Source organism: Lipophrys pholis (assembly GCF_963383615.2).
Source record: "Lipophrys pholis genome assembly, chromosome: 6".
NCBI lineage: Eukaryota > Metazoa > Chordata > Actinopteri > Blenniiformes > Blenniidae > Lipophrys > Lipophrys pholis.
In genome coordinates this window covers 31,052,811-31,072,529 of record NC_137629.1, presented here as the reverse complement: position 1 = coordinate 31,072,529, position 19,719 = coordinate 31,052,811, and the positions used below count along the sequence as shown (strand labels likewise).

General features: G+C 43.7%; 5 protein-coding genes across 11 annotated transcripts; 2 read left to right on the top strand and 3 right to left on the bottom strand.

Moving 5' to 3' along the window:
• Positions 1–86: 86 nt before the first annotated feature.
• Positions 87–4,059, bottom strand: LOC308111147 (uncharacterized protein). The gene is made up of 9 exons (XM_080465921.1): positions 3,996–4,059; positions 2,750–2,883; positions 2,006–2,092; positions 1,443–1,886; positions 1,173–1,368; positions 1,053–1,095; positions 832–924; positions 625–697; positions 87–538 (listed from the first exon to the last, which is right to left on the bottom strand). The coding sequence occupies exons 1-8, from the start codon at positions 4,032–4,034 to the stop codon at positions 684–686; spliced, it is 1,050 nt and encodes a 349-aa protein (XP_080322047.1). The 5' UTR covers positions 4,035–4,059; the 3' UTR covers positions 87–538; positions 625–683.
• Positions 4,060–4,630: 571 nt separating this feature from the next.
• rnf4 (ring finger protein 4) lies at positions 4,631–8,134 on the top strand. Of its 6 annotated transcripts, XM_080465932.1 has the most exons (8): positions 4,631–4,799; positions 5,244–5,268; positions 6,097–6,277; positions 6,448–6,533; positions 7,282–7,294; positions 7,382–7,496; positions 7,677–7,728; positions 7,858–8,134. In XM_080465932.1, exons 2-8 carry the CDS (start codon positions 5,257–5,259, stop codon positions 8,005–8,007), a joined length of 609 nt encoding a protein of 202 aa, XP_080322058.1. In that variant the 5' UTR covers positions 4,631–4,799; positions 5,244–5,256; the 3' UTR covers positions 8,008–8,134. The 6 variants fall into 6 exon arrangements, with proteins under 6 accessions (XP_080322058.1, XP_080322056.1, XP_080322059.1 ...); XM_080465930.1 differs by having other exon boundaries at positions 7,282–7,496; XM_080465933.1 differs by lacking the exon at positions 7,282–7,294 and having other exon boundaries at positions 6,448–6,537.
• Positions 8,135–10,023: 1,889 nt separating this feature from the next.
• On the top strand, positions 10,024–13,298 carry sqstm1 (sequestosome 1). 2 transcript variants are annotated; one of them, XM_080465917.1, is made up of 8 exons: positions 10,024–10,464; positions 10,647–10,742; positions 10,818–11,095; positions 11,185–11,323; positions 11,400–11,468; positions 11,552–11,673; positions 11,760–12,129; positions 12,968–13,298. In XM_080465917.1, exons 1-8 carry the CDS (start codon positions 10,296–10,298, stop codon positions 13,126–13,128), a joined length of 1,404 nt encoding a protein of 467 aa, XP_080322043.1. In that variant the 5' UTR covers positions 10,024–10,295; the 3' UTR covers positions 13,129–13,298. The 2 variants fall into 2 exon arrangements, with proteins under 2 accessions (XP_080322043.1, XP_080322042.1); XM_080465916.1 differs by having other exon boundaries at positions 10,067–10,464; positions 11,182–11,323.
• On the bottom strand, positions 13,234–15,854 carry mrnip (MRN complex interacting protein). Its single transcript, XM_080465929.1, has 6 exons — positions 15,742–15,854; positions 15,211–15,270; positions 15,021–15,127; positions 14,749–14,937; positions 14,605–14,662; positions 13,234–13,617 (listed from the first exon to the last, which is right to left on the bottom strand). Exons 1-6 carry the CDS (start codon positions 15,799–15,801, stop codon positions 13,369–13,371), a joined length of 723 nt encoding a protein of 240 aa, XP_080322055.1. The 5' UTR covers positions 15,802–15,854; the 3' UTR covers positions 13,234–13,368.
• A 1,832-nt stretch (positions 15,855–17,686) lies between these two features.
• selenot2 (selenoprotein T, 2) lies at positions 17,687–19,540 on the bottom strand. The gene is made up of 6 exons (XM_080465937.1): positions 19,316–19,540; positions 19,029–19,139; positions 18,750–18,876; positions 18,502–18,589; positions 18,278–18,412; positions 17,687–18,027 (listed from the first exon to the last, which is right to left on the bottom strand). Exons 1-5 carry the CDS (start codon positions 19,507–19,509, stop codon positions 18,291–18,293), a joined length of 642 nt encoding a protein of 213 aa, XP_080322063.1. The 5' UTR covers positions 19,510–19,540; the 3' UTR covers positions 17,687–18,027; positions 18,278–18,290.
• Between the last annotated feature and the right edge of the window lie 179 nt (positions 19,541–19,719).

Genomic DNA, 19,719 nt, shown 5'->3' with positions numbered 1-19,719 from the left:
ATTGTAGAGATTCTTGTTAATGTTGTGGTCTCGGCATTGGAAGTTCCTCAAACAGGAACATTTTTTATTCAATGCATTCTGGGAGTAGCCTGGTGAAAATAGTTGTTTTATTTAATTTCCATCTTTTTTTTTTTACAAGGTAACTCATTAAGAACACATTTTTATTATTTCATACAAAAACCCGTGGAGAGACGTTAAAAGAGAAGACAGTGGTCAAATCAATCGGTATAGATAAACATCAGGATGTTGATGTTTCAGGAAGTTTACAACCTTTTTGATTTCTACAAGTAAAATGAGAGGTAAAACTTTCAGTTATCACAAGTCTACTTTGAAAATAAGGCTTTCAGTTCATACTGCTGCTGTACGTTTACAATACAGTCCTAGACAATATGTACTAATGAATAACTAATTACAAGAAAAAAAATCAATCTAGCAGTTGAGAAAGGATTCTACATTCCGTTACAGCAACAACAGAGTTTGTGTGACAGGACGTGACCTCCGGACGAACGTCAGCTGAACGAGATGATGCAATACACACCTGAAATATACAATAAGAAAACTATCAACACGTGTTACACAGCAAACACATGGTTACCTAGTGGAGTTGATCTGGTTAATGTTTACCTGATTGCTAATCCCCCTCGCTGGGTCTGAATGAACAGAAGCTCCACAGTTTCTCAGGTTCAGCTGCAAAGATCTGATGTGACCAATAAGATATTTAAGTAACAGTTTGTTATTAAAGTTGCACCACTTTCACTTGGTCAGATGATGATTTGTTTACAGATGTGTGCAGATGTTAAACAGGTCATATGGAGATGTGAGGAGACTCACCTGTCTGCTCCCTGCAGCTATTGAAGTCAGACACTGTATTCAAGAACTCACTAATATCTGCAGAGTTCAGGGTCTGTTCCTCGCCTGGTTCGTCTGAAAAGGTGGGAGGATAATTGATGACAGAACATTTGTTAGGACATGCACGGGGCCGGTGAGGATGGGATGAGGACAGGTGAGAAGACAGGTGTAAGGACAGGTGTGAGGTTGGTTAAGAGTTTCACCTGAGGTCATCTGGAGTTGCAGGAGACCGTCAGTGTTTTCATTCTGAGACAGAGCCATCGAAAACACATGAACAGTGGAGAACTCTGACCCTGAGTGAATCATGCAAAGAGCCGTCTCACCTGAGGGTCGCCTGTGGTCCTCCACAGACTCAGACTGGGGTAGAGTTTGGAACGTTGACCCAGCTGTGCTGACCCCTGCCCACCGTCCACACCCGTCTTCTGGAGGCCTGAATCCAGGTTGGTCACAATCTGGTTGAGCGTCTGATGGTCGAGGCTGGATGTGTGAGAGTCTTCAAAGGGAGGAGCGCTTGGACACCTGCAGCCATGATGAAGATGTATCGCGGGTTGTTGTTTTATTTTTCCTCAGGTGATTCTTATCAGGAAACTCACCGGCAGCAGATGCAGGGCGTCAGCAGACAGTATCTGAAGGACTCAGACCTCCACTGGCCGTAGTCCTCCTCATCTTCCCCCTCCCTCACCTGAGGGGGAGTCGGGGCTCTTGTTGGGTTTTTGCTCCTCTGCAGTGCAGCTTCCACCAACAGTCGGGACAAAGCTGAGGGAGGGGTGGGGAAGGAGCGCCTCTCCCCGAGCAGAGGGGAGCAGGGCAGGGAGCCGGACAGCCTCCTCCTCCCCCTCCTCCACCCAGGGTGAGGAGATGAAGGGAGGGAGGCGGCGTCTCTGTTCACCCTGAGGTCCGTGACAGCGGGGCACCTTGCAGGGCTGATGGTGTCACGGGCACCAGGGCTCCGCCTGTTGAGGAGTGACCTCTCACTCGTCAGCTGTTTGACCTGAGCAGAATGCGGGGTCCAGCTCTGAGGACCGTGCAGGAGCTCCCTGAGGGGAAACGATCAAATGATCAAACAAGTCCCCTGTTGGTCTGAGTCACTGCAAACTGATGAACAGAAACTGTGATTCAGTTTGAAAGTCTACCCCTCTCTACCCGTCTCTCTCACCTGAGCATGCTAAGTCTGGTGGTGACAAGCAGGTCTGGATCGGAATCCTGCATTATGAAGTGACATATTAAATCTCTGTCCAAATCGCTGCCAAAAAAAAGAAAGGAAAAAAAAAGGTCAAAGGTCATGTTACTTATGTGCCACTAGGGGGCGCCATCGTTTGCAGTATTTTGTCTTTGTCACAGGCTGAATGGATGAACGTTACTGTTAGACTTTGTGAAAACAAATAGACACATTTTCATATGACAAGTTAATCTGTGTGTGTGTGTGTGTGTGTGTGTGTGTGTGTGTGTGTGTGTGTGTGTGTGTGTGTGTGTGTGTGTGTGTGTGTGTGTGTGTGTGTGTGTGTGTGTGTGTGTGTGTGTCACAGTAAATCTTCTCATCGAGTTTGAAGTATTTGAAGTACATATTACTAAAATAGAAACACTTGTAACGCCTTACTTTTGGGATCTTTATCTTATTTAACGGAAGTCTGCCCTAGTTTTTACTTATTTATTGTCCCTTTTTTATAATTCTTTTAACATGATATTTTTAATATATATAGGCATTCTAGTGGTTTATTTATTTATTTGCTTTTTAATCCTATCAGTGGGAATTGTGCCTTCTCCTGCTACTGCGGAAAGAATCTAACTACAGGAACCAATAAAGTCACATTGACCACCTTGACATTGAATATAAAATTTCTAATCCTGTTCATTTGCATATTTTTTAATAAATATTCATGTTTCTTCTTCACTGAATCACCTGATGTCCAGGAGCAGACGTTCCAGCAGCTGGTTGGCCGGGCTCAGGGTCTCTGTGATGAAGGCTGGATCGGAACAGGCATGGTGTTTCGTGTCTGAGGTCAAAGGTCGGATCATCTGCTGGTTATCAACAGCCTGTTTCAAGACAACAGTCAACTTTATCTTGCTGATGATTAACTAACTACAAAAGTTCCAAACACGTTGTGTGTGTGATTATTTCACGTGGTGTCAGAATGTTACTGATTGTGTCTCATGTCTTGTTGTGTGTGCTCATGTGTAACTGAGTCTCCGTGGATGAGTGTGTGCACGTGGTCCACGTCAGTGAGAACGTGTCCCCGGTTGGGTTCCTGTCTTCAGACGGGCTCTTCTGTGTGTTAAAGAGCCCGAGGACACAAACTGAAATGGACACCGTGGAGAAGAGCTGTAACTTCATCTGTTCTCTCTTCACGGAATCCGGCAGCAGTTCATCCAATGAACACAATAGAGTTCATTCAAAAAGATCTCACAAAAAATGCACGTGGACCCAACAGGTGTTTCTACTAATATGACCACTGATGTTGTTTTCTGTCACATTGTTCATGATTGAATATCCAAAAGGGTTTTTCATCTTTAAAAATCAACCTTTTTCTTGTGTCCTTAGCAGTACTCTTCATAGTCTTTATCATCCTCTGACTGAACATTCTACTCCTGCATCATGCATTATCAGCTTTATTCAGCCTTCAGCATTCACACTTGCATTTTCTTCTGGAAAATGCAAACCCCCAGTTAATATTATTATCACTATTATTTATTGTATTCAATTTAAACTAGCTCACTTCTTTTGCTTTGCCTTTGTTAGAAAACAGCAGCAATGACAATTCACAGGCAATTCACAGTGTTTTACAAGGAAATAAAGAAATACATTTAAACAAGGCGATTACAAAATCATAATCAGAAATGATTAAGATTATGAAACACATTCAATTAAAGCAAAATCAGAGAGACACATAAAGGAGAATAAATAAAGTAAAAACTTCATTCAGATAAAATCAATAAGATAAGTTAAAGCCACTGTTTAATGCATAGCATAAGAAAATAGTATTTTAAGTCCTGATTTAAAAGAAGTGAGTGTGTCAGCAGTCCTCAGGCGCTCGAGAGGTTTGTTCCACAGGTGAGGAACATAGGAACTAAAAGCTGCCTCACTTTGTTGGCATTGTTACTTGCTGCGACTACTAATAGGAACAAGAAAAATAACATATATTAATTACCCTTTTTGGTTTGTTGAACCATCTCCTGAATTTATCCATCCTTGCTGATAATCTGCTCTGTTGCTTCTGTGACTGTCTGGGGGTTTTACCTGCACAAGTAGACTCTGGGAGGGCAGGGCTTTGCTCGGTTTCTTTGTTTGTGATATGATGCCCGAGACCCTCTTTTGCTATATACCTTTTCATCCAATACTCAAGAATCACACAGGTTGAGTTGCAAAATTTGAAAATTGCTCTGACCTGAAAAAAAAGAACATGTTTTATTTGATATACCTGTTAGAAATTAAATTCACGAGTTAGCCATTAACACAATTATGATTGCTGTAAAATTCTACATACACAAAAATTTAAACAATAAACACATTTATATGTTTTTCATATGTCGCTATTTTCTGTCTTTGAAATGTGTGGAGAGAAAACTAGTAGTAGTAGTTGTGGACTTTAACCTTATAGAGAAACCCTGGCACATCTTTTCACTATAAATCTACTATATAATAGACCAAGGTACTCTTTTAAAGATAGGTTATAGTTTTTGAGTTATTTCACACTTTTTTGTTGACTAGGTAATTCCATATGTGTCCATTCATAGTTTGATGCTGCAGGGGGCGCTCACGAGCGTACAATCGTTCACAGCCTTCGTCAGCAAAGAAGAAGAAAAAGCAAAAGAAAAAGCAAACGGTGCACTTTTCCGCTCTGCCGTTTATGTCGGTGTTGCCCGCGACAGTCTGACAGTTGAGCACACTCTTAGTCCGCGCTACGTTATCATGGTCAGCGCGGGTAACAACTAACCGAGAGAAGACGCTGACGGTGAGTGGAGAAGCTAGTGGAGCCGCTTGCTCGTTTTGTTAGTTCACCTCCCGAAACTTTCCAAACCTGAACTCACCGCCTGTAAAGCAGGCGCGTGCCCCTGAAACGCGTCCACCTGAAAACGCGCGCTCCCGTGAAACGCTAACTCGTTCCCCCAAAGAGAGGCTCGAACTCGCTAGCTAGCTGCTAACCGGCGGTCGTAGGGAGCTCACGTCACAGGACGATCGTGATGATGTCACGATCAAGTCGGTTGGACGTTTGACGGGACTCTTGCTACCACAGTGACCGGCTTGTGGCAGCGGCCTTCATCGGGAGAGTCTCGGTTTAACCAGCCGCTCGGTATCGAACATGTGACCCGACAGGGAGGCTGCCCTGAACAGCTAACACGCCTCAGCTGATAAAGACAGTATAAACTGACTTTCACTTGTTTCTGTGTCTCTTCAGAGTTCTCCGTGCTATGAACACTTCTGTAAGTTACTGTGTGTGTGTGTGTGTGTGTGTGTGTGTGTGTGTGTGTGTGTGTGTGTGTGTGTGTGTGTGTGTGTGTGTGTGTGTGTGTGTGTGTGTGTGTGTGTTCAATGTGTGTGTTGTGATACTGCTCGCTGCTGCCTGTCATTGTGTGTTAACAGTCCAGGGTTAAATCAAAAGTGAATTTCTGTGTCAGTCTGAGCAAAACAGGTCGTAGTACCTGAGGAATATTACATTTCTAACGCAAATTACTGTAATCTTATACTAATAATTATGCTATTATACTACTATGACCTTTTGGGCTTTGAACAAAGATGCTGAGCCATATGTGTCTTATCAGGACAATTGAACAAAACCTTCATTATTAAATGATGAAACTGCTGGGCATTATGATAGTCTAGATAACTCCGGAAACAATGAGTCTTCGCATAATATTTCATAACCAAGATCAGGATGAAAGGGCCGGGGGAACCAGCGGGCTGAAGGCCAGGTACCAACATACCTGATAGCACTTCAGCTAACAGACTCAGCGGGTGGATAAAGAGCTGTGCATGTAGTTATTGTTGTTCACCAAGTGGCCATGACTTTTGTTTTCACTTCTAGAGTGATTTTTAGTACAGAGATAGAGAATAATTATCTGCCCTGTGAGGCATAAAGCAATGCAGGCCAGCTGTTATTTGAAAACGAAGCGATAAGAAGCACCACTAGGGTCCAATCTGTGCTCCCACTCATGGACTTGGCCTTCACCCTGTTTAAGATGTTCTGCTGTCTTCTGTTCCGAGAACTGAGCTACATGTCTGAATGAATGTGTGTTACGATGTGTGTTGAGGCTCAAAGGAAAAGGAGGGCCAGAGGAACTCCAGTTTCCAGACCCACGCCCAAAGCCAGCAGGACGGCAACCAGGACAGGGAGCAGGAGGACAAGCAGAACAGCGAGCGGGAGGACCTCCGATGAGGAGGATCGTACCCCCGCCGCTGAGACCATCGATGTGATGGACAACAACGATGACGGTCAGTACATCTGATCATGGATGCAACTACTGGAGAACCGACCCAGATCCCAACAGAGAGACTTCACAACAAACTCACAGACGTCTGCGCCCGTCTACATTTCACTACGAGTGTCTGTCTGCCTGTTGGAGGCACGAAAAGCTGACTTGGTGTTCCCTCTGGACGTGCAGGTGAGGAGTTGGAGGAGGTTGTGGATCTCACCAGTGAGTCAGCAGAATCTTCCGTGGTTGACTTGACAAGCAACGACTCGGTACTGGTAAGTAACACCACCCTTTTTTCCACCCAGGAGAACCAGGTGTGAGTTCAGTGCTGGTGTCTGTGTTTAGTTGATTCAAATCCTGCACCTCATAACAACCACTTGCTTTTTCATTGACAACGAGCGAAGTTGAGAGCCATGTCATTGAGTCACCATAAAACAACACCGCATCCGTCATATGAAACCCTAAAATTCTCCTCAGAATCCACATCATGCATGAAGCCATCGTGGCTCACTGGTAAAATGTTCGATCTCTTTTCCTCTGTCTTCATGATGACGGAGTCGGGAGCATTTTCGAAAAGTTCCACCTTGGAAGCCAGCCTCAAAAAGTTGTCTTTTTAGTGTTTCACTATTGTCATGTAAACGGACAAACAAAATGCAACGAAAGTTATGAATTTTCTCTTGAAATCGTTGTCTTGTAAACAGGGCCTGACACACGCAGTATTATTGACAGAGTAATAATCACATGCATGCAGTCATTCTTTTTAACCTTCTACACGCAGTAATACACAAGAAGGCAGTGATGCGCGTGCAGCAATAATCCCAGTAATACTTGCATATAGTTTTACACACGTACACTAACGATTTCACTAATACTGTAGTAATACTATAGTAACGGCTCAGAACTACTGTGCTGGAAGAACAAAAATGTTGTAAATGTTGGTATTGATGTTCCTGAGGTTGATCATGTTTATGTTGGTGATGTTAATGATCTTCTTCTTCTATGGCTCCTGCTGCTGTGGCCCAGCTGGTTGATGAAAGTAAAATCTTTTTGTTTCACTCTCAAGTTTTTTTTCCAACTCTTGTAAAAGGGGAAGTCCCTTATTACTATGCATGTCCTCCATCAGGTCCTCGGAACGTGAGAGGTCTGGCAGCTCACAGTTATGTGGTCAGCAGCGATGAAGATGAAGACACCCCCTCCTTGATGAGTGGCACCACCAAAACGTCTGCACACACCTCCAAGTAAGCGTATGAACACTGGTGCCGTGTATCAGTCTGACTCCTGTATACTCCCAGCGTATCTTACAACCAGATGATAATCTTACCTTGATGTACGTTAGAGATTGGTGAAGTTCTAACCCCAGCATACACAAGAGCCAGATTATTGTCTGACCCATGCGGTGATGGTGGGGTGTGTTTCAGGTTGAATCAGGGAACAATCAGCTGTCCCATCTGTCTGGACATGTACTCGGAGGTGAGACTCTTTGTGCCGCTTTCGCTCACTTCCATCATTGTGAAGATGTTTCTATTCTCGGCTCTGATTGGTTGCTTGGAACCTCTTGCGGGACTCTGGAGTCTGATTGGTTTTCCGTTTTGTCTTCAGATTCGGAAGAGCGGCCGATTGGCTGTTTCAACGCAGTGTGGTCACGTGTTCTGCAGTCAGTGTCTGAGAGACTCTCTCAAATCATCACAGACCTGTCCTATGTGTAGGAAGAGACTCACCCACCGCCAGTACCACCCCCTTTACATATGACATCACTGTGACATCAGCAATGATGTTCTGTTTTCTTCGAAGATGGTTAAATGATGTACATTTTCAGTTTTTAGCTCATATTTGAGTTTTTTTCTATTTGTGTGTACAATAAATAAGCTTTCAGTTCTGTGAATTGCTGTCATATATATTTTTTCTTCAGTGAAAGAAAGAAGGTATACTGTGTTGATCCCATCAGGGATATTACTCTGCATTTAACCCGTCTGCAGGGAGCAGCAGGGTAGAGTCTAGCTCCGGGGGAACACAATGAGCAACTAACAAAACTGGTTGCCTTTAAAGTGGTGTGATACAAACTCCAGTGCCGGTATTCATAAAGCACCCTAAGGCTAAAAGTACCTCTTAGTCACGTCACTCTTAAAAAAAATGTAATAAAAAAAATTCCTCGAATTTTAAGATCTTAGTTAGAATTTTCCCACACTAACATAAAAGAAATTCAAGAAAGCATCTTAAGCCTTAAGAGAGCTCCTCTAAGGTGGAAAACCGCTCAAAGAAGTGAGGAGGACTTTTAAGAAGAATCAGAGTTTGTTAAACAGACAAGATGGTTGAAAGACAAAGAGAACAGAAAGAGGTTCTCCGTTTGTTTGTTTAACGACAACGATTAATGACACGCTACCGGCTCGATCCTGCAGGAATAATGTTTGTGGTCGACCTCATCAGGGATGAACTTACTTCTCTTGGGTCTGTCCCAACCCTCCGTCAGCAGAGTGATCAGTCTGACCGTTACGGTGCTTTCACAGCCCCTCATTGGTCGTAAATCACAGAAATCGATGACGGCTGTGTCTACGTCCACCATTAATGTCAAATACATGAAGTGGTAAAAATAACCAGCGTGGACAGAAAAGCGAACAATAATCTAATCAATATAATAATCGGCATGTGAACGAGGTAAGTTCAATCATTTTTAAGCTGTATAATAATTTATGTTTAAAGTTTCATCATCATGACGTAAAATAATTTTCATGATTACACATTTTTAATACAGCCGAAGACATTTGATTAATTTTACTCAATTCATTACTAGGAGCAGAGAGCCCTTATTTTCTTTCTTCCTTTCTCTAATAACCAGTCACAGCTTTCAGCAGTCCGCATCATACATAGCAACGGGGTCAACCAATCCTCACTAAGATAAAAGTTTCTGTCAACTCTTTGCTTAGAGTTGCTCTTACAAACTTCCGGAATCACTTTTAAGCTAAGGTTCCTTCACAGAAATATTTAGGCCATGTTAGGAGCTCTGACACGCTTCGTGAATACAGGCACAATAGTGTTCATCCTCCCTGTTAAACTGGTTTGAAGTGGGATGATGAGCGGTTATTGGGTCAGTTATGAAATTATTTGGTTTTCATAAGAAGTGGGACAAATAAAAAAAGAAGTGAAAGTCTGGTAATCTCTGTGCCACAATAAGTAAAAAGTTAAAATTTAATGTCTCTTACATAATATTTAATCTGTTCGGCCCACTCAAGACGAGGACCGTCTGTGGCCCCTGAAATGAAATGTGTGACTGTCTACATTTGTAGACTGAATACCAATTAAAACAAAACACATGGTCATTTTGTTGTTTTAAGTGAAAGTACTTGAATATTAATGCAGTGATACGACAGGATCAGTGGTGATACAGTCACGTGGACGCTGTCTTAATCTCATGACTCTGAGTCACTTCACAGTGACGATGACTCACTGTCACCTGAACAAAACATGGCTGTCAAAGGAATGATCTAGAAACAAAAGACTGAGGAACATTTATTGTTTTCATAAGGCAGATTTTATCCATTATAATGAAAGGAAGCATTGACAGTATTCATTTTGTGGGGGAAATATGAACTAAATAGTTTAAGTTCTTTCAAACAGGTAAAACTGATTTTGAAACTATTCATTATGACTCTGCAATATCCTGACCTAGAACAGGTTAAGCCTGATTGGTCAGTGGAGTCTGGGAAAGCCCCCTCATTGGTGAAGTACGTCGTCATCTTCGTCCAGTAGGAGGTTACATGGGCGGGACTTACTGACAAATGGGCCAATCAGAGGCCAAGTCTGTGTTTACAGTGCCGTTCACTGCGGAAGTAAACATAGAAAAATATTTAACGCTGCGTCACAAAGTTTAGGAGTTAGTTCCCGATATAAGAGTCAAGAGTCTTCATCGTTCGGAGCAATCACAGCGAAAGCTTTTACCTGGAGTCTGGTTCACTGAGAGCGGTCAGCATCGAAGTTTTTACCCGGAGTCTTGTTCACTCAAGCGGTCAGCAGCGACAGTTTTGCCAGGAGTCAAGTTCAGCATGTCGGTGACTATAAAGGCCTACCTGCTGGGGAAGGATGAGGTGGTGAAGGAGATCCGCAGGTTCACGGTGGACCAGGACGTTACGAGCAGCTTCGAGTACATGTCCAAGAAAACTGCCGCGGTGTTCAGCAACCTGAAGACCTCCGGCTTTTCCCTCTTCTACCGAGGTAAATAAACATCGACACTGGGATTCATCAAGTAAACACTGGCATCATTACACAAACAAAAGTAAACACTGACTGACTTGATACGTATTGATAAATAGACTGTGATGGAGGAACAGATCAGGAATTCTTTGTTCAGGTAAGAGTTTGTGTTGTGACGTCATATTGTACTGATGATATTTCAGATGAAGATGGGGACCTGGTGGCCTTCTCTTCAGATGATGAGCTGATGATGGGCCTGGCCTGCATGAAGGACGCCACGTTTCGTCTTTTCATCAAAGGTATGTTGCCACCACCCCACCCATGCTGTGTCACACCCTCCTGTCTGCTTATAAATATTTTTATTCTCCTTTCAGAAAAGAAGGAGCACCGCCGGGACTTTCCCCTTCATGCCTTCCCCCCCTTCTCCCTGTTCCCTCCTCCACCTCCTCCTGGAGCTCCTCATGCCCCGCCTCCTCACCTGACCCCGCCCCCAGCGGTGCATCCTAATGTCACCTGTGATGGCTGTGAGGGTCCGGTTGTGGGGACCCGCTTCAAGTGCTCGGTGTGTCCAAACTACGACCTGTGCTCTGCCTGTCAGGCACGTGGGACGCACACCGAGCACGTTCTGCTGCCTATCTGGCACCCAATGCAGGTTCGAGTCCCTCTTTTGCCCACCGGTTTGTTCATAACTTTCAGGTAATCAAAGTTAAACAAGGAGCTGAAATGTTTCTGTGGCAGCAGTGGGCTCCTCGGGGAAAGTGGATGAAGATGATGAGGCAGTGCATGTGGAACCAGGCCAGGAACCCGGCCCAGATGCAGGAAGAGAACCAGGAGCAGGCCGAGCCCTCCAGCTCTGAAGCTAATGGAGGCGCCCCCTCTGGTCAGTGCAGTGCGCGTTGATGCCTTTCAACTAATGAATGGCAAAACTCTAATTGACATTTGACCTCTGCTTGTAGCCTCTCAGTCCAACATGGACTTCCTGAAAAACATCGGAGAGGGTGTGGCAGCCATGCTGAGCCCACTGGGTGAGTGATGTCACGCCTTGCAAATATATGGCACGATCTGATTAGCTGCCGGGAAACTGAGCAGTGATGTCATTCTTGTTCAGGTATCGACGTCGATATCGACGTAGAGCACCACGATCAAAGGGCCAAAGTGACTCTGCCCCCCCAGGGGGATGTGGAGATGGATGGTTCCAGCAATGATGGTGAGGGGAGCCTGGGTTCAAAGGTCAGTTTGTTATCCAAGTTTAAAAATAACTTTTAAACCAGGCTAAGTAGCAGAACCCAGACTAACTAGTCCTCTTGGTTGTGTAGGTGGGCGGAGACTGTGATGAGGAGTGGACTCATCTGAGCTCCAAAGAGGTTGACCCCTCCACTGGTGAGCTGCAGTCCTTGCAGCCAGACAACCAGGACCAAGGTCCTCCAGAGTCAAACCAGGGACCCTCGGGGGCCCAACAGGGTCTGTTGGGCACCCAGCAGGGTCCTCAAGGGGCAAAGCAGGGTCCCCCGGGGCCCCAGCAGGGTGGTGCACAGCCGGGTCCTCCAGGGGCAAAGCAGGGTCCCCCGGGGCCCCAGCAGGGTGGTGCACAGCAGGGTCCTCCAGGGCCACAGCAGAGTCCTCCTGCCCCTCAGACGGGGCCCACCGGTCTGAGGGAGGCGGCTCTTTACCCCCACCTTCCTCACGGTAAGCCACACTGCCCTTTCAAATCAGCATTGGAAGTACTGTAACTGCACTGTTTGCTAAGTTGGTGATGTGTAGTATTTCTAAAATATCTGTGATTCTCAAACTGAGCTGGCTCTAGTGGTATGTAGGGGCAAGTCATAAAGATATATACATTTCATTATTATGATGTATTGAATATATATAAAATTATCAAAATAATACAAAACTTACAATGAAAATATTGAATTCATATTTGAAATAAGTATATAAGTAATAAGTCCGTAGCTAATAGGTTAAGCCTCTGCTACTGGTGGAACTTGGAGAACTTCATATTTTCTCAGGTATACGCGCTGAAAGGTTTGAGAACCACTGACCTAAATGATACTGTGAGATTAGTTTAAATAATCCTCTCAACAGTTGAACTGTATTTACTTTAGTTGTTCATGGAGTCGTGCTAGATTACATATGTCCTTGTCCCACTGTGTTAGTGTTTTTTCCTGAATTCCATTAGTACATTAGTACTCCCTGGATGAAAGTAGAGGTTTATTTAACAGTTTGGTACTGTCGAGTTTAACACAGTTGCTTATCTCTGCAGACTCATAAGGATTTTTAATTGTCTTTTATTTAAAGATCGACTTCAACTATAACATAAAACCAGAACGTCATTATTTAAGAGGAATCCTAAAATCCAACTTTAACGAAATATACCAAACGATAAAATATAGCATTAGCTTCAGAGGCTTACGCTATAAAGGCTGGTTTCTTGGTTGTCATGGAGACGTGTCTGATATGGCATGATGTGAGCTGACCTCTTGCAGTAGTGTTGGATGTGATAATGACCTCTGACCTCTGCTCTCAGAGGCCGACCCCCGGCTGGTGGAGTCGCTGGCCCACATGCTGTCGATGGGTTTCAACGATGACGGCGGCTGGCTCACTCGACTTCTTCAGGCCAAGGAGTTCGACATCGGAGCCGCGCTGGACACCATCCAGTACGCCAAGCAGCCCCGCCCACAAGCCTGATTACATCATCGGCGGCGTGCACATTGAAGCTCGAGATGATTTCTGATATTCTTTCCCTGTATTCCTTTTAACTGTTGATCAACACTGACATGCAACGTCATGTTTCTACTGTTTTCTCAACTTTATTGATCACTGGCAAGTTTCTTGTAATCACAATAAATACAACAACAAAAAAATCCACGCGTCGACACAGTTACTGTTTACAAACAAACGTCACCTGCACAGGTCAACCAAATGCCTCTAAGCCTTTGGATTGGTCAGAAAATCCTCGTCGAAATTAAAGTCCTCACCGCAGTCAAACATGGAGCGGGCAGGAAGCAGTGGACAGGCTGTGGGGGTAATGTCAGGGCAGGATGTTGCGCCACCTGCAGGATGAGCCTCCTCCTGCACTTGACTGTCAGTTTTGAGAAAACAAGCCCACCTGGAAGCGGAGGCTCCGCCCACACTTGGAGGACCGCAAGTAGTGGTTGAGGCTGAAGGTCTGTGGGGCTTTACACAAAGAGAGGAGCACAAGTTCTGCAATGTGACCCTAAAAGCAGCATTTTAATAACCATCAACACTGAATATTTATTAAATCAAAGGTTTGGGATTTCTTAGGAAAATATCTTCACAAGCACATGTTTGATAACTATGACCGCGCAGGATTATAAGTTAAGACAGTTTACTCTTTTTCATCAGACTCATGGTGTCTTGTCGCAGGTTGATAATCACCGTCTCAGACTGTTTAGAGAAGTGAACGGTTCTTCCACACCTTGATATAAAGTGTTGATGTCTTTATGCCACACAAACACACATCACCTGCTTTAACTTTTTACGATGTAGAGTTGGAAGATATGCAGAAAATATTAAATTGAATATTCAATAATTAATCTATTACAATTAATTTCAAATTATATTTATATTAAAGTAGATATCAAATTGTTAATATTGAATTATATTTGAATTAAATCAAATATTCAATTAAATTGTTATTCAATTAAATTCTGCACATAATGAAGTCTTATTCAGACACGACATCTTGAGATCTCAATATATTTGCTCACTTACAGATTTAATGTTTGAACATAAAGATAACTCAGAATTATAGGAAATACCTTAAACTAAAGGTATATAACTAAAGCCTTAGTTTAATGATAGTCCTGGATACCAAACTGATTGTTCATGACCTGCGTGAGCAAACCTCATAAACAGCTAATAACTATAACTAGACTAATGACAGTCACGCAGACCGGATGATCAGGTTGTGTGATCACGTGTTGAGAAAATGTCATTATATCACAAGAGAAAAACAAGGACAAGAGTTTTCATGATCTATAAATTCTCAGCTCAGATAGTTGTTGCTATCACTAACTTATTTTAGTCTAATCCAGCTGATTTCAGTGACATACTGTTATAAATACCAAAACACTCCTATATATGAAATGTAATGTAATTCTGAGGGATCTGTTATCGTTGCCATGGTCTGCAGTCGATTACCTTTTTGCGTGTGCGGTCCTCCCCTCTGTCAGCATCTTCCTCTGATCTCCTCCTCTTCCTGACAGAAGGAGGTCACATGTTGATTGTGTAATTGATGTAATTGTGATGGGCGTCACTTCAGACATAGACACGCTCTGACGTTACCTGTCAAATATGTTGTTGACACGGTGCTGCTGGCTGTCCATCAAAATATTTTCTTCTTGGTCCTCCCCTTTTGGCCCAGCATTCTCAGGTGTGTCCAGGTATTTGCTCCAGCGACTCCCGTGAGTAGGTCTCACCTGGTCGTCTCTTTGCTGCCCCTTCTCTTCCTCTTCCTCCTCCTCCTCCTCCTTCCTGTAAACAACAAACATCACAAACACCTGGCTCAATGGACGGGACAGCAGATGCTGCCGGGCATTTTGTGGAAGGGTGGTTACCATAGTGACATGGCGGTGTGCTCCAGTTCCTCCATCATGGCTCCTCTCGTGGCGTTCAGCTTCTGAACGTGACGGCGGCAGTCAGCCCCCGAGCCCCGGCCGAACTCCTGTCAAGCAACCGACCAGGTGGAGTGTCAGTGGATGGATGAGACCATTTAATCAAATCTAGAAAAACACCTTAGTGTGTGACCTTCATCAGCGACTGCTTCTCTCCACAGAGTTTACACGTCCACCGAGTGGCCTTCTTCACCTGCAGGGTCAGAGGTCAACATTCGATTCATGCAAACATACAAAACAAACAACAAAAAAACTGTATGACTTTAAATCGGCATAGTGTCTTAACATATCAGGGAATATTTGAAATGTAAAGACTAGTGAACACTGTTTCATGTTTTAAACACACTAGAAAGACTAGAACGTTCCAGAAGGCGTGTTGGTTCGCGCTCATTCAGTCTGATTGACTGATTTGTTTGCTTTAGTGCAGCAATGAGCAGCGACTGACATGTTTATTAGTCACAGTGTCTCAGTGACAACGACACAGCTCCTGTCAGTGTCACCATGACAACGATACAGGTCCTTGACACAGTGTCACCATGACAACGATGTGGCTGCAGGTTAGCTCTGTTAGCTCCCGTGTGTTAGCCTGCTTAGCCCCCACATTAACCTGGTTCAGCCCGCCCGTCAACTCCCAGTAGCAGAGCCACGTTGTCGTGAGGTTTACCTGTTGGACCTGGAAGCTCTGACAGGAGAAACACCTGACGACGTGAAACTCCTGAACCATGACTGACGGATAACAGACGCTGCTGCTGCTGCTGCGGCCCGGTGCTATTTCGCGGGTATGTTTTGAAGCTTACGTAAAAACGTCACTTACGTCACGTAAAGACGTGATGACATCAGTGCGCGGGAAATCGAGTTTCAAATCCAGAACGATGGTTATGAGAAAAGGAGAATAAGTCCCAGAGGAAAATCTTTTTGGAATAGTCACTTAATAAATATTGATTGGCAGAGAGCATGGTTATTACCATACAAATTTTGTATTATCAATAAAATTAAGCAAATACATATAATTTTTGCACAACATATATATGACAAATGTATACTTATCCAAATTTCTATAAATTTAATTTTTTTTTTACCTTTTGTAACAGCGAAAATTAATCAATCATTAAGTCTTTTTTTTAATGTTCTTGTTCAACTACCTTATGGACTAAAAATTGAGAATGATATACTATATAAAACTAAAAACCATGTTCAAATTGATTTGTAAAAGTGTAATTGCATAATATAATTACAAAAGTAAAGACAGAATTTATAGTTGATTTAATAATTCGAATTGGAAAATTCCACATTCATAAATGCAGGTTAGCAAAGGTAAACCCACATTTCGTTAAGTTTATATTGAATTTAAAGAACACATTAAAACACTAAGTAATATAAACACCAAAAAAAGCAATAAAACTATTGAGTTGTTCATAGAACTATTCCAAGAAGAAGAATGAGACCCTCTGCTTCCCTAGTACATTTAGATTTTTTTTTTAATTCATACTATTCTTTTCAAATGAAAAAATGTCATCCTTATTTGTATTTGTTATAGTTACAATCTTTACATAAAGCTTAAGATTTTACGAATGTGTTATTTGTGAACACCGTCTGTTAAAGTTGTTTGTTTTTTTATTTGAAGTTTGTTTGCACTTTTTGGATGTTACCCCATTTGTGCAATAAAGATGTATTGAGTGGGCATACGTATGTATATGAGGCAAGTGGACATATACAAGTAGACATATTCACATATAAAATTGGACACATACATATATTTAAATAGTGACATAGATTTATAATAGTAGGATAGCAGATGACACACAGGTTGACTAACACACCATGTCCCAAAGCCCAATTGATGGCAAACTGGTTTCATAAACATGACAATGAGTTCATACCCTTCCCGATGAAAAGGGTATCGAAATTGTCCCACAAAAGTCAAAGGGCGTGGCCACGGCAGCTCTGATGTTCTATTCTTCACCATCAAACTGGAAGTGAAGTGTAATTCTGCTGTACATGTATCAATCTGACTGAAACTTTACATGATCACAGTCATACTCTCATGAACTCCATGGACCAATATACAGTCACTCTGATGGCAGCAGCTGGCAGATCGACAGGAAGAGCTGCATAACAATCCTGTACATGCTTTAATCTGCCTCTAACCTTCCATGTGTGCTTTCCAATATTTGAATGTGAAAATCTGTTTGTCCTGGCAGAGAGCGCTGTAGAACCACAGGATTTACTTTCGTCTGACCTGAAGTCACTGTTAACACAAAGAAAGTGGACTCTGTCCCATAGGATGTAAACCAGTTCAGTGCCGTTCCTGTAAACTCAGTGACGTTCTCTGTGGTTAGGTGTCGTTATCAATGGTATTGAATGCAGCAATGGGATCTAACAGGTCCGAAGAGATGAGCTTTTGTCTCAGGCCATAAGATCATTTGTAACTTCAACCAGAGCAACTCTGTGCTGTGTGTGATAAGCTCTGGAATTTGTTATCATATATATATATATATATATGTGTTCGACAGTTTCTGATTTGGTCCTCCATATCAACATGTTTTAAACAAAGACCGTGATGACCTGGGGGCGATCAGTGCAATTGAAGCAAAGATTAAAACAGGAATGAAGTAGAGTGACGACATGTTGTAATTACTTTAATGTTTCAGATTCTGTTTGACATGAAAACATTTTCAGGAGTTTCATCTTTTTGCAGCAGAAACTTTAAATAAAACAGAAGGGTTTTAAACAGGGGTACCGCAGCTTCACACCCAGCAGCCCCCCCGCGTTAGCAGGGCGTATCGTAGGTATAGTGATGCTGATATCCGTGAGTCGGTGCAGGAGGAGCGCTCGTTTTCTTGGCGGGAAACATCCAGCCGGGCCCCGCAGAGTATGCTTTAAGGCCGGACCTTCATGAACGCCAGCGGCCGATCGTCCCACTGAGCCTGGACACCTGAACGCAGCACAGCTGAGAAGACAAAGAGACAGACAGGTGGGACACAGACAGCCACACTGTATCTGTATACATGTGTAAGTGTATGTACCCAAGTATGTTTTTGGTGCTTTTTCTTCAATTACAGCTTTCGCAATTAGCAAATTGCAATGTCTCACATTACAATTTCACTTTGTCTTTGATTAATTCTCCAGCGCTACGGTATGCGCATTGTGCATGAGATACCTCAGACTATATGTGTGAAATTGAGTGCATTTGAGTGTACCTGAGTGTAACTTTTAAGAGGGGGAGAAGTTCATGTGGTCCACCTGGTTCATCTTCAGGTGGTTGTTGAGGATCTGAAATATCTCCTGGATATTAGGGACGTAGCCAGACTGCAACTTGGACCACACAGGAACGTCTGAGAGAAGAAATACAATATTACACCTACTCCAATAGCAATAAACCTCTAGAGGGATGTTACGACAGCCGGAATTTATTAACACCAACCGTTAAGAGTAACCTCAAACGCCCCTGTAGACTGGAAGTGAGTCTCCATCATGTTACAGAGGAAGAAGGCCATCAAACAAGAGAAGATCTAGAAACAGGAAACACAGGGTTCAGCCTATTGCCAACAGTAAGAACTGTATAATCTGTCGCCGCCACAGTAACAACTGATTGTCACCAACGGTAACAGCAGAATCTGTCATCGCCACGGTAACAAAAGTAAGAATCTGTTGCCAAGGGAGCAGCAGTACCTTGTTGTCCTGACTCCAGGTCCAAGCTCGTGGAGTTTCTAGGCCAAGGAGGAGGAAGGGGTTCTGGCCGCTGATGACCAGCAGGATGGCGAGCAGCTTGAGGTATGAGATTAGATTACCAACACACCTGAGGGGGCAGAGCTACAGGTGAGCTGCAGCAACAACCAATCACACCTGATCACAGTCACCCTGACTCGCATGGCTGAAGGGTGACAGCTCAGATTAAGACACCCTTAATCCAGAGAATTCCTTGTATCTGTAATAATTTGTGTCTCGCACCTGTTGAAGGTGGTGGGAGGGTAGTTTCCTCCCTCGATGCGGATGTCCGGGTACGCCTGGCTGATAGCCTGAGAGTAGTCCTGGAACACCTTGCTGTAGCCTCAGGAGATACTGAAACACAGACAGCAGGTAAACATGGTGGCACCAGGGAGACGTCTAAACAAGCTGGCTTTATTGGAATCGTCTTTTTAGACACGGTGTCTCTCACACACCGCAACTGAATCGAAGTTTAATTTACTGAACGCCTCGTTTAGCTGCTGGCTTCGTTAGCCTCAGCGCAAGCTCACCAGTACTGGAACCGCAGCACGGGTCCGCTGTACGACGAGGCCTTCGCGGTTCTGCCGGGCTCCGGGTCCGGAGAGTTGCTCGGAGAGAGGCCGGGGTGTTGCGAACTCGACCGGCCCAGGTAAACGTCCCGGGCCGTGAGGGCTGTGAAGAGGAACAGAGCCGCCAGGAGGCCGGCCTGGCTGTACTCCGCCATGTTTCCATCCACCGGGCGAGTCGACCGGTCCGGAAGTAGAAAAACACTCGCATCGCGGCCCTTCACTATAAAAGACTTAAAGGCTCTCAGACATGAGGAGGCTCAGATAAGGAAAAACTCGACGATCATTCATTCGTTCATTCATTCAACCAAAGTCATGCATCAATCATCCTACAACACAGTCATGATTCCTTTATGTATCCAGCATTC

Excerpts from the sequence above, each read along its gene's own strand:
- LOC308111147 (XM_080465921.1), bottom strand. The coding sequence starts at position 4,034 with ATGGATAAATTCAGGAGATGGTTCAACAAACCAAAAAGG. Across the intron at positions 1,887-2,005 it reads ACCAGACTTAGCATGCTCAG|GGAGCTCCTGCACGGTCCTC; the intron begins GTGAGAGAGACG and ends GTTTCCCCTCAG. Across the intron at positions 1,096-1,172 it reads GGACCACAGGCGACCCTCAG|AATGAAAACACTGACGGTCT; the intron begins GTGAGACGGCTC and ends GCTCTGTCTCAG.
- rnf4 (XM_080465931.1), top strand. The coding sequence starts at position 6,073 with ATGTGTGTTACGATGTGTGTTGAGGCTCAAAGGAAAAGGAGGGCCAGA. Across the intron at positions 6,278-6,447 it reads GATGGACAACAACGATGACG|GTGAGGAGTTGGAGGAGGTT; the intron begins GTCAGTACATCT and ends CTGGACGTGCAG. Across the intron at positions 6,534-7,281 it reads CAAGCAACGACTCGGTACTG|CTGGTTGATGAAAGTAAAAT; the intron begins GTAAGTAACACC and ends GCTGTGGCCCAG.
- sqstm1 (XM_080465916.1), top strand. The coding sequence starts at position 10,296 with ATGTCGGTGACTATAAAGGCCTACCTGCTGGGGAAGGATGAGGTGGTG. Across the intron at positions 10,743-10,817 it reads GTTTCGTCTTTTCATCAAAG|AAAAGAAGGAGCACCGCCGG; the intron begins GTATGTTGCCAC and ends TTCTCCTTTCAG. Across the intron at positions 11,469-11,551 it reads AGCCATGCTGAGCCCACTGG|GTATCGACGTCGATATCGAC; the intron begins GTGAGTGATGTC and ends ATTCTTGTTCAG.
- mrnip (XM_080465929.1), bottom strand. The coding sequence starts at position 15,801 with ATGGTTCAGGAGTTTCACGTCGTCAGGTGTTTCTCCTGTCAGAGCTTC. Across the intron at positions 15,128-15,210 it reads AGAAGCAGTCGCTGATGAAG|GAGTTCGGCCGGGGCTCGGG; the intron begins GTCACACACTAA and ends GTTGCTTGACAG. Across the intron at positions 14,938-15,020 it reads CACACCGCCATGTCACTATG|GAAGGAGGAGGAGGAGGAGG; the intron begins GTAACCACCCTT and ends TGTTGTTTACAG.